We start from the raw sequence: 12,462 nt of genomic DNA on the forward strand, positions 1-12,462 counted from the left end.
GAAAATAGGAAAGGTTGAAATATGTGAGGAAAAACTTAAAATAACAGCAGGCAGCCTAAAAGAAAATTATTTATTAATAGAAGAGCTTTCATTAGATCCACTGGCACTCGTTCATCAATGGATTGAGAGTGATGATTATTATAACCACTTCAGAATGTGGATGAAATGTTCAGTCATGGAAACAGCACATCTAGGGTCATCTCAACAAAAGGGAAGAATGTTCACATTTAAACATGCCTTAGACCAACTAAGGTGTCTAAGTCCAGTCCTCGAGATTTACTATCCTGCAACTTTTAGACTCATCCCTTCTCCAACACACCAAAATCAAATGAATGGCTCGTTTCCAGGCCTTTACTACATGACATGCACATGAGGGAATTCAGCCAATTGATTCAGATGTGTAAGAAGGGATGCAACTAAAAGTTGCAGGATATAAAATCTCGAGTACTGGACCTGGGCACCCCGCATTAGACCATGTGTACACACAGCTTAGTGCATTAGGTGTTTTACCTGGGTAAGTTGTAAATGGGAACCATCCTAAGGCAGGCTACCACCGCACGTTTCCTTTTTTTAGTTAAGACCTTGTTCAGTGCAGGTTTTTTACTTTTCTGTGGATGTTCCACCTGAAAACCAAGAGATATTAAACCCTTTGGGCACTGCTGGTTTTAAAATAAATTGTTATGTAATGTTAAGGCATACTGTAAATGAGAAGAAATGCTGAATATGAACCACCTTATAATAGCAGTAAAATTACTCATCTAATTTTGTATTGTGGCCTCATAGGTTGGCAGCTGTATTAGATTCCATAACTTTCACAATGAAATATGGCCTATATTAGGGGTGGGACTTTAACACGTTACTTGCGATTAATTTTTTTTTTTTTTTAATTAATGCGTTAAAAAGATTAGCACATTTAATAGCAGTTTTGCATTCCAAACACCACAGAACATTTGTCAGTGCACGTTTTTTTTTTTATTACACCGATAACAGCGACATACACATCAGAGCTTGGGTGCTACATTTAGCAAGTTAGCAAAAAAAAAGTCCCCCTCGATATTATCAAAAACAGTAGCACAATCCTTAGTATCAGTATCGAGTTTAAAATGTTAGTGTCATGACAACCCTATACTGTACTAATAATAGAAATAAAAATAGAAATTGAAAATGAGGCTGTATAATAGCAGTTTTCCAACCTAGGTCCAACAAATATAATGTCAGGGGTCCAATCAATGCAGGGTCCCCTCCTTGAAGTTAGCCAAATTTTGCAGAGAAACACTGTTTAAACTGGGAAGAAGCGCCTGATTAATAGCTTAGATAAGATACATACGTTATGATATGCAAATCTACGGTGACCGACAGGTGCAAACGCGCCGCAAATACAGAAACGCGCTGCAAATACAGCTCTATCTACAGTGATCATTAAATTAAATACAAAAACATCAACAACTTTCCATATTAAATAATTACCTATGTGTTATCCTGGATGATAAGACAGAAAGTTCAGGAACAAGTATTACTACCTTCATTTTATTTCACCTCGGTGAACAAACACATTTCTCTGCACAGTCTAATTGAGAAAGACGGATCCACTCGATGTCACCATATTTACAGAGGCCAAGAAGGCAAAGGATGATGGCTCTGCTCAGTCTTAATCATGTTTTTTTTTTTTTTATAGAACAAAGAAGCTTACCTGATCTAGGTAATAAAGGACTCGAGCTATTTCTAGAATCTGGTTCACAGTCCTTTGTGTGTCAGTGATGGTCTCAAGCTGTATTGATTTTTTTGTGTCATGGATCTCCAGCTTGATGCTGTTTGATGCCTGTAAAAAGGAAGAGGGATGGTACATTTATATCTTTTGTATCAAGAGGACAGCTCCTAATGCAGTCCTGTGCATCGATTTATTCCAAAAAGACTACTAGTAAGCACCTTTTGCAAGAAAACACATAAAATATTGAACAGAAATAAGTAAATAAAAATGTAAAAAGGTGTTGTTTCAAATATTATCTTCCTAACTAATTTTAAATTTCCAGAGTTGGATATTTTAACAACTACTGAGGGATATTATAATGACATATTTGGAATTTTTAAGTTTTATTTACCCTCGCTGCACAAATTACAAGTTAAATGAACTCAAGTATATCAAATAATAAAAATACCTTCAAAAAGTTTAACAAAATGTGCACCTTTGTATTAGACACATTTAGTGCACATGTGTACTGAAGGTTTAAAACAAAAAAAACATGTAACAACATAGACAAGGTGCTGTTTACAGCACTGTGATAAAAGAGCAGCACAGCCCCATTAAGGTGGTTCTAGAGAGAGAGAGAGAGAGACAGAAAGAGAGAGAGAGAGAGAGAGAGAGAGAGACGCACAACACGTCAGCTAAATGACACTAAAGCCCAGGGAATGTTAAAAATATAACCAAGTAAAAAAACACTTGTGTATGGAACACACTCATTATCTCCTAACGAAAATTGAAGCGTGTGTGAGATATTATTTGTATAAAGTATTTTTCATTTCATTGTTGATGAAACTGCAGTTGACTGGTGACCTGTCCAGGATGGACTCTGCCTCTCGCCTGCTAATTGCTGGGATAGGCTCCAGCTTTCCCTCTACCCTGAATTGGACTAAATGGTATAGAAAATAAATTAAGAAATCAGGATGACATTACAACTAATCTACTTTGACTGAGAATGCAGAAAAAAGAAAAGGGGAACTCGCTTGACTTGAATCATAATTGATGACATACTGTAATTGTAATTGTAATGAAAAAAACTTGTCCAAGATTTTAGTGGCGAAAATAACGAATACAGACCCAAATAACATATTTAAACAATGATGTAATACTAAAACAGAACAAATACTTAAAACACAAAAATAAAAATAGTACCTGATTCTGAAGATTTGTAAGACCACTCGAAATATGCTCTCGAATCTCATCTTCAGTGTATTTCTGTGAAGGGCAAACTTGTTGTTAAAATTAAACTAATTAAATTAGTCTTAAAATTAGTTAGTTTGAAAAGTCTACATTCATATTCTCTCTCTCTCTATATATATATATAAAAAACAAAAAAAAAAAAGAAAACAGGGCTAGTTTGTACATATTTTGTTTAAATATGTTCTTAATCTTAATCACAATATTGACAAATGAAAGTTGGTAACCCTGGAGTGCAAGCTTGGTGGCCCCATAGACTACATTGGGTACATTTTACCCACACTTCCTTTGGCCTTGAGCTGCAAGATGGCTCCATGTAGATAATACAAATATTCCCATCATCCGAGGTCTCAGAATCTTCGGCATTGCCTTTCAGCGTTTTTCATGTGGTTTTATTAATGCTTTTTTTTTAAAAAAAAAAAAAGCTGCCACACATCTCTCTTTCTTTTTTCCATTGCCTAGATATGCTTTAAAAATAATAAAATACTAAAAAAAACTTAATATTATGAATGGGGATGGTTGTAACACTGTTAACATAAATGTTACAACCCACCCCAACCCTGTCGGCCAATGTTTAGGTAGCTGTGTTAGCATAGTGATTTAAAATTAGCAATGGGGGGAAGCATCACATTTTGCCTAAAAGACAACTTTTTTATTTACTGTAAGTCATATGGTTTTATTTTAAGTTACAGAAGTACTAAACTAAATTAAGTGTTGGTAAAAAAAATTACTTTCTTATCCCAAAATCAGTTTTTAGTCCATAAAATCAGCATGCATGTGTTTTCAGCCTTGTTCACTGCCATGTGAGACTGAGAAGGAAGTGGGCAAACACTGGAATGATCATCTGACTCCTGTCTCATTCTTGATTGGTGAAAATAGTGGCGTTTCAACTCTCCCCATGTTACAACCATCCCCGGTCTCCCCTACATCACAAAAGTGTAATGGAAACACGTCATATGACGTAGAAATCACATGACCAGTAAAGATGGCGCCGTATTTATGGACAGAGGAGGAGACAGAAATCGTTTTACAAACAATTAAAAGAGAAAAATATAACTGTCATCCTTGTAAACAACAGCAAAATGCAGTTTTACAAGGAATTAGAAATCTCCTTATTTCTCAAGGTGGAGTCTTCCGGGACAAGATTTTGAGAGAATTACAGCTAATGTGCTAAACACCATTCAATGGAAATACCTGCAAATCGCAATTGTACTTTGCCCTTTGCCAAAGTTTTAAAAATATTGTTTGTTTTTTTGAGAAAAACTAATGAAAAAGCAGCTAGTGAAAACCTGCAGGACTGCGGCCCTCATAGGACTGAACTGAGTATCTGCTTTTAGGACTGAGTGGTTAATTGATAAAACTGATTAATGAAATTTTCTGATCATGGCTATTTATTTTTATGAAAATCTGGATTTTTTTTATTTTTTTATATGCACTGCAAACACCCTCCTTGAGCTTCGACAGTTGGCAGCCAGCTCTCTGCACCAGAATGGTGTTTGTCTGAAAGCACTAATAGATATACAGTGAAGTGAGCCATCACTCGTGCCTTGAATTCAGCTGCACATATAACCGCAGAGAGACATGCTGCTCTCTTCGAGATTCAGAGGACAATTTCAGCCCACAAACACTGGTTAAGAGACAACCAACATCAGGGGAATTATTTTTGCAGAGGATATCTCTAAGCAAAATACGAAGCCGTTAATTCGGTGGAAAAGATGTATTAATCACTTTTTTGCTGTCATTCAGTCATATAAATAAATAAACACATTTTGAATGCAAAAGCTTTAAGTTTACTGTTGTTTTTAATAGGTTTTACATGGTTTTTAAGAAAGAAAATGAAAAAAAATCTATTAAAATCAGAATCAGATATGGTTTTAAAAAATCTGGAGATTTTATTTTTAGGCCCAACTGACAGTTTGCTGAATGTGGATTTTAAACTAAGCTATTGGCTCTGAATTTAGAAAGTGTTCTTCCTTTCATTATCTTGAATTATTTATTCATTCTCTATTTATTTGAAACAGGCATTCTCTTTTCAGTCTTTAAACAATTTTTAATGTGATTTAAAATCCTTCATCATCTTCTCTCTCTGAAGTCTTAATGGCTCTTGTTTGGGGTTAGATTTGTCTCTTGGATGAAATTATTTGCATTTCCTCTGGCTTTATTCAAGCAAGGCTGTCCGTCAAGGCCCCTATTATTTGCTATGGTTATGGAGCCTCTATCAATCTACCTTAAATCTCATCCCCATCTCTGCAGCATAATGAGGAAAAGGCTTGAGCTGAAGGTTGCGTTGGATGTGGATGACCATTTGTTGCTGATATCTAGCCTAGCATGCTCTGTTCCTGCTGTGCTTGCAGTTTTAGAAAAATGTAGCAAGAGTTCAGGATAAAAAAAATAAATGTTAACAAAAGTTAATCTTTTCCTGTAAATATACTAGCCAAAGAATATTCACTAACAATTGACTTGTTTAAAGTCTCCAGGTCTGGTTTTGTCTATCTGAGAGTGTATTTGGTTGACACCTTGATTAATCTGAAAAATTTCTTATCCTTGCTTACAAGATTTTTAAAGATGGTCCTTGCTTAAACTTTCTATTGCAGCTAAAATTAACTTCATCAAGATTAATATCTTACCATGCTTTTTGTATCTTTTATAGTGTTTACCATCTGACATTTATCTTTCTTTTTTAAAAAGGTAGACAGTCAGACTTGGATTTTATTTGAAATAGGAAGTCACTGAGGCTGCAACGTCAGACTATACATAGACCCAAGGCATTAGGCATAATGGCTTTGCCAAACATTTTGTTTTACCATTGGACAGCCAATATAAAGAGCTTGAACTACTGGCTTCAGTCTAAAAGCCTCGTCTCTTTTACACTACGGCTAGTTGTTAAGATTCAGTCCACCCAGTAACACCGTCACCTCTGTTGTCTGACACGACTCCCTACACTAAAAATGTTATGGTAGCCTCCTGCTTAAAAATATGTGCCCAGCTTAGACACTACTTTGGTCTACAAGGACACTGTCTGAAAGCCCATTAACAAAGAATTGTGTATTTTATTGTAATTTTTGCTATTTGTTGCTGTCTTTTACTACTTTTTAATCCTTTTTTTTGCACCATTTGCAATGCTTTTAATGTTTTATACAAAGCACTTTGAATTGTCTAGTACATGAAATGTGCTATATAAATAAATTTGCCTTGCCTTCCCCGACAAACGAACAAACGGATGAACGAACGAATGAACAAATGAATGAACTTTATTGCCATCTTTTCAACAATTAACAAGTTCTCATTACCTTTTTAGGTACATACTTAAAACTTTGAATGTGGTCATTTCCAAATTTTCCTGCTGTTCACACATTAAAGAGGGCATTCTCCACCACTTCTTTAAATATTTGTAATCTCTGCTCAGGTTCGTTTAATGCTCTGAGAGCTACTTGGGAGACTGAATACCTTTGAAGGGTACACAAATCATCTATTTCCGCTAAACATCATTTCACTCACTGAAGGATCCTACAAGTCATTGTGCTCATTATACTAAGGCTCTGGGTGCTAATAATTTGCTGCCCCCCTCACCCGTGTGATACGTGCTTTTATGCCTCTGCAAATAATGTTCATGTTTTGGCACTGTTCATCTTCAAGGGTTTATTGGACTAAGATCCTTGATTTGCTTTCCAGAATAACTGGGGAAAAATATTGTTCCTAATGCTCCAACTGCATTATTTTGTGTACCATCAGCGCTACCTAAACTAGCCATTGCTCGTAAGGACTTGATAGCATTCTCAATGTTGTTAGCCAGAAGGCTGATCTTGTTCAGATGGAAATCCCAACTCTGCCCTCCCACATAAGGAGGTGCTTTATTTTTTTTAAACTGGAAAAATTAGACTGACCTTAACTGGAGCTGGGAAGACATTTGAAAAAAGACTTGGAGCCCGTTTTGTAATATGTCAACAGCACAGCTTATGCCTAGGCTTGGACTTTCTGTGAGTATCCTGCAGGTGTAATGCAGGGTCTGCTAATGTTCTTTTATTTATCCTTGTCCTATGTTTTTGGTTTTTTTTTCCTCTCTTGCTTGTAGAGAATATGTGCCGTGGGGTAGGGGGGAGGTGGGGTTGTTTATATGTTGCCTTGTTTCGGTTTATCTTAAAAAGAAAAGAAAAAAAAGTTGTAACAACAATTTGAAATTTACATATTGAGGTTAAGAAACTTCAATAAAAAAATTTAAAAATCTATAATAGATACATATTTATAGAAAAATGTATATATTTTTTGTGAACCAACGATTTTACTGGACTACTTTAACTGGGCCCTTGCTGATGTGACCAGACCAGTTTTGTTGCAGTATCATCTGCTACTGGAGTACAGTGTGGCTTCAAAGGTAAATTCCATTGACTACTGGTCAGAAATAAGTGTTTAATCTACAGTTATGATTATGGACTGGGATGTTATACATCATTCAAATCTCAAGAATCTTAGCTTTCCAATTGTGTATAATGTGTAGGTACTTGCAAGGGACAGTGAGTAAAATACATATTTATTTGTCACATCCCACCCCCACAGAACGTCTGGTACTACCGGGTTAAAATCTTCATGCCACTGTAGTGAGAAATGTGAATATGTAATATTCTGTACAAGGATCCAAGACAATTTAGGAGAGGAGAATGAAATACGTTCATATCATCTGTATCTCCAACTGACCTGAACGTAGCCATCCTTAGCCAAGTTGATAAGACTCTGGTCACTTAGAAAACAAACCCGGAGTCCCACAGGAACCAGCTTCTTCGTAGAAGCCACAATGAGAGAGGTGTGTGCAGCATACAAATCCCCCTTCCTCTTCATCTTTCTCTTTTCAGGACTGAACTGGGTATCAAGAAGCCATGAGGACACATGCTGTTGTTATTTTCCCAAAGCTACTAGTATTGTCACAGCTATTCAAAGAAGTAGTCCTTGTGCATTGGTATATGCATAGCAACAGGATCAAATTGCAGGCATAGCTGACCTTCAACATTTTGTTTTTGGAGAACAAGAAAGCCAAGTTGTTGATCTTATTGTGGACAACATAATTCTGTTCTTCCCATTTGAATTGCTGTTGTAGAAAACACAGGTGAAAAAAATGTAAAAGCTTTATGAAGTAGAATATTCATTTGCATATTTCTGGAATGGCAGGAGCATAAATAAAAAATGCTGTGTGCCATTCTCACATGAGATTTGGCCCAGAATATAAAGACCTCTGCCACCATGCTGAACAGCTGCTCAGCCTCAGGGATCGGCTCTTGCAGCCATCTGGCTCTGAGACAAGAAAGAACAAAACATATTAACATCACAGAATTTACTCCTGTAAAGTTAAGCCTTCCCTAAAAAAGAATAATAATAACTTAAAGCATCATGTATTTTTTAAAAAACATATTTAAACATAACTTTAAAATAAAATAAAAAAAACACGTCTTTTGAATTTTTATACTCTTATAATTTAGTACAGGCTATTAAATTGAACAAAAATCTAAAATTTCAGAGGCTAGAGTATAATCACTATAGGGATAATATGAATAAAAAATAGTGACTAGAAATTGTTTAATTTTCCATAAACGCACTTCCTTACTGTGGAAGCTTCAACTCCTGAAAATTACCTTACTTTTCCACACAATAAATCCTCAAGTTAATAACTTACCGATTAGAATCCGTAAACTGGATGAGGAGTGGGTAGAAAGCGTAAATGTCTCGCACCAGCACTGTGTACTTCTCCTGCAACTGCAGCTCTGCTTCAGATGTACAACATTCTTCTGCTTTCATCTGCTCCTCCTCTAACACTACAGATTCTGTCCTCTTCCTCAACTTCTCCATAAGAGGAAGGAAGTGGCTCTTCAATAGCTCAGTGCCAGCCTTGAATATGATTGGCTGAGAAAAAACTTGGATATGAACGGGATGTGTTTATAATATGCATTATTGAACTGAAATAATGAAATATATTCACACAATGTACATGATCCGATACCTCCAACCTGTTTCATCCAGTCTCCCTGGCTAGCACCCACATGGTTGTGGATAATGCGGAGGATGTGGCCAAGTAGATCACTAGCATGCTGAGGGATGACAGCAGTGAAAACAGGGCTATCTGGTTGTCCCTCAGGGCCCCATTGCCACCAGTGGGAAATGTAGCTGCACAACAATGGCAGAGTGACCTCTGCAACATGGATGTAGTGAGTTTGGTGAGCTCCAGCTCCAGCGCAGGCCAACTCCTCCACGTCCCTCAGTGCTTGTTCCAAAGAGGGCAGAAAGGGACACATGTCCTCTACTTGATCTGGCAGTCCCTGATCTAACAGAAGAGAAAGCTTAGTGGCAGTACTTGATATCCACAAAACAAATGTTAAAAGCATCTTTTACCTTTTATCTCAGTTGCACTCATAGTGTTGTAAATCGAATAAGGGTTGTTTTGATTTAGACCTGGCTCCAGGAAGCATATAGGAAACACCCCAGTCAGGGCTGCAAGACATGCACCTACTGCTGACCTCTGCCTGTACAGAAAGGCAGTTTTACATCTACTAATTATACGTTCTTTGAGAAAAGAAAAAAATATGACAAGACAAAAATGACAGTGGCACATTTTCTGAAATCACACAGCAATATAAGCAGTACCCCTCCATGTAGATGCTGCTACTGGTTCCAAGAGAGTAGAGGCTGTTCAACATCCTGTAACAAGACACCTGGATACTGCCAACTGAAGAGACAAAGTGTAGTTAAAAAACAGAAAATATTAAACATTTTTTCCCAGAAAGAGCCAATGACATTGAGATGTACAAGCTGAATGCTTGATTCAGGAACAAATGGAACGTGGAAGGTCGGGATAGTAGCGAGGGAGATATGCCCTGGCTGTAATGCGGCCATGACTGAAACTCTTAATGAGAACTGATTTCAAAGATGTGGAAGATCCCCGAATGAATTTGGGGGTGTGGAAACCAGCTGTTCATTCAGCTCCTTAACATACGGAGGTAAAAGGATGAGAGTACGGAAAACACATGTGACAGTTCCATGTTTACTCTCTGGAGATGACTGAAAGTGTCTTAACATGCACTAGGAACTGGCTAGGATGATCTTAGCTATATATGTTGTAAGTAGTATGGATTACATGGTCTTCTGTATGATGTTTCAAGTCCCCACCCGCACTCCCCACACCCTTTCTGTCCCTCTCTCTCCCCTCCCTCTTCTCTCTACTTTCTTTTCTCTCTCTCTCTCTCTGTCCCCTCCGGTCGAGTCCAGCATTAAGAGTCTGATTTAATAAAGTTTTTCATGTCATCAAGAGGGACTTTATACATGTAGTATAAATCCCTGCTTGATAGAGTAAAATTGCCCAGCACCAGACGGCAGCCAGACAATCATTCTGTTTGCAACGATGCTGGACAAGACAGGTTAAAAAAAAAAAAAAAAAAAAACATGCACTAGGAACATTATTTTTAGTACGAGAAATTCTTCCTTCATCAAGGCCAACAAGAATAGTTCTTACCCAGAATGTCCACTCCATAGTTTCGGTTACCAAGATGGTGGAACAGAGAAGTGAGGGTGGGAAGAAGAATGGATGTTGTGTAGTTGACAATTTTGGCTACCCCTTTAGCCAGTTGGCCTCTACTCTGAGGCACGGAGACCAGGGTTTCAGAAATATTTTCCACAGTCATCTCCAAATCAGCTGCCGCTGCCTCAAAGTATGAATGCAAAGATGTCTGAACAGACACTGGGGCTAACTTCATCAATGCCCTAGGATGAGAGGATTAAAAAAATATATAAAAAGTTATTCAACTTGCAGAAATTTCTGGATATATGTTGAATGTATCAACATATACATTTATTTTATGCTAAAATAAACTTTGTTAAAAAGAATACTGACAGGTGTAGAAAAGTGAAAATAACAAATATCTCATGCTAAGATTCTTTTATCTTCCTAACATAAAAACTAACTAAAACAGTTGCTAATCTATTCATTAGTTGAGTCTTAATGGTATCAATCTCTGCTGAGTCAAAACTGTTCCAGCGTCATGCTTCAGAGTCGTTGTCCTCAGGGAGTTATAGTGAGATCTACCACAATTAGATAGCATCAGTGTATCACTGGCTCAATTACACCAGACATCTCATCCTCAGACATGGAGGTAGAACACTGATAACACTGCAGGCGAAGCGCAAAGATCGATTTAGCCAGTGTGACTGTAGTGCCATCTAGCTACCTGGCATCAAGAGCCTGAGTCAGAGCACAGAGGCAGCTTGCAACTGCTGGTGCTTCCTCACCTGAGAAGACATATGTACCCATTGTTTTCAGATTAAGTCACACAGAAAATGCATCACAACTACAGAACATAAAGGAACTTACACACAGATATCAACTGTTACATCTTGAAAAATAGTAACATGCTGAACATCATAAGAACAAAAAGAATTGAATGAGATAAAAAATTTCTGATTGAACTTTATTTCTACATCCTCCTTACCAATAAATGAGATCCTGTGTCTTACCAGAGATGCAAGCTTACAAAAGAGGCTGGAAATGAAAACAAGTAATAAGAGAAATGGAGAAGATTTTTACCTGACACAAAATGAGAAAACTGACGACAGATAACAAAAAGAGAAAACATTAAAAGGACAACTTATACTAAACAAATTGGAGAAACTAAAATCAATAACAGAGGCACAAAACATGTTAAGTACAGTGTTACGCATGAGTTTGTTTTTTTTTTTTTGCCAGAGGACACATACCATGCTACCATCTCTTTTTCCTTTTTTAAAGCATGGCTTCTATTATCATTCAAGCAGATAGAAGATGACAGGAAATACAGATGATGACTTTTTACATATTGCTCCAAAAGAGGAAGGACAACCTGTGGAGTAAGAAAACCCATTTATTACAGACATTCTCTTCAAATTTCCTCTAACTAGTCTCACAGTGTAATCAGAAAATAAATGCATCATCATTGGGACAATCTGACCTATGTGCCAGATTGTCCCAATGATCCATTTAAGTTATACATTTTTAATGCTTAGAAACAATTCAACTTTTTATTTTTCATGCTGTCACATTTGTCTTAATTTCAGCCTGAGAGATTAAACATTCTGTGATCCTGACTAGAATTCAAGAGAATGCATTTCCAGTGTTTGATTAATGGATGCTGCTTAATTAGCCTAATTTTATTGTTAGACCCAACATGTACGATGCTTTGGCAATTCACAGACAGACAGATAATTAGACCTGCCTGTATACATGAATATGTTGTTGAGTGGGAGGCTTAGGGTGCAGAGATAAGAAGCATGATTGTTCACAGTCTTGGCTGACTGGGCCTGACTCAGGGGGTCCCATCAATGAAAAATGAACCCATTTCATTGCCGCATCCTTGGAGGCAGAGCAGTGTGGGAGGCTTTAATCTATGTCCTGATGGCAATCAAAACGCCCACATGGATTTCCAAAATAGTTAAATAAATTACACAGCCACAAAGGGTTCTGCTTAGAGGGGTTGCCCATGGCAACCATCTAACAAAACTAATTAGCAACATAAATT

General features: G+C 37.1%; 1 protein-coding gene across 3 annotated transcripts in view; it reads right to left on the reverse strand.

Moving 5' to 3' along the window:
* The window catches only part of ryr2b (ryanodine receptor 2b (cardiac)), a 77,942-nt gene that overhangs the window by 25,730 nt on the left and 39,750 nt on the right, over positions 1-12,462 (reverse strand). For all 3 annotated transcript variants that reach the window (XR_006013210.1, XM_042010103.1, XM_042010104.1), the window contains exons 62-75: positions 11,666-11,787; positions 11,401-11,450; positions 11,140-11,200; positions 10,428-10,675; positions 9,563-9,644; positions 9,311-9,441; positions 8,922-9,242; positions 8,598-8,835; positions 8,131-8,218; positions 7,929-8,015; positions 7,628-7,789; positions 2,891-2,953; positions 1,691-1,819; positions 511-623 (exon numbers count right to left, since the gene is read on the reverse strand). Coding sequence is in view for 2 of the 3 variants with exons in the window: in XM_042010103.1 (XP_041866037.1) it covers positions 511-623; positions 1,691-1,819; positions 2,891-2,953; positions 7,628-7,789; positions 7,929-8,015; positions 8,131-8,218; positions 8,598-8,835; positions 8,922-9,242; positions 9,311-9,441; positions 9,563-9,644; positions 10,428-10,675; positions 11,140-11,200; positions 11,401-11,450; positions 11,666-11,787 (1,895 nt within the window). In the remaining variant the exon portion in view is untranslated. The remainder of the gene's footprint in view (positions 1-510; positions 624-1,690; positions 1,820-2,890; positions 2,954-7,627; positions 7,790-7,928; positions 8,016-8,130; positions 8,219-8,597; positions 8,836-8,921; positions 9,243-9,310; positions 9,442-9,562; positions 9,645-10,427; positions 10,676-11,139; positions 11,201-11,400; positions 11,451-11,665; positions 11,788-12,462) is intronic.

This window comes from Melanotaenia boesemani, chromosome 16, assembly GCF_017639745.1.
Source record: "Melanotaenia boesemani isolate fMelBoe1 chromosome 16, fMelBoe1.pri, whole genome shotgun sequence".
Classification (NCBI taxonomy): domain Eukaryota; kingdom Metazoa; phylum Chordata; class Actinopteri; order Atheriniformes; family Melanotaeniidae; genus Melanotaenia; species Melanotaenia boesemani.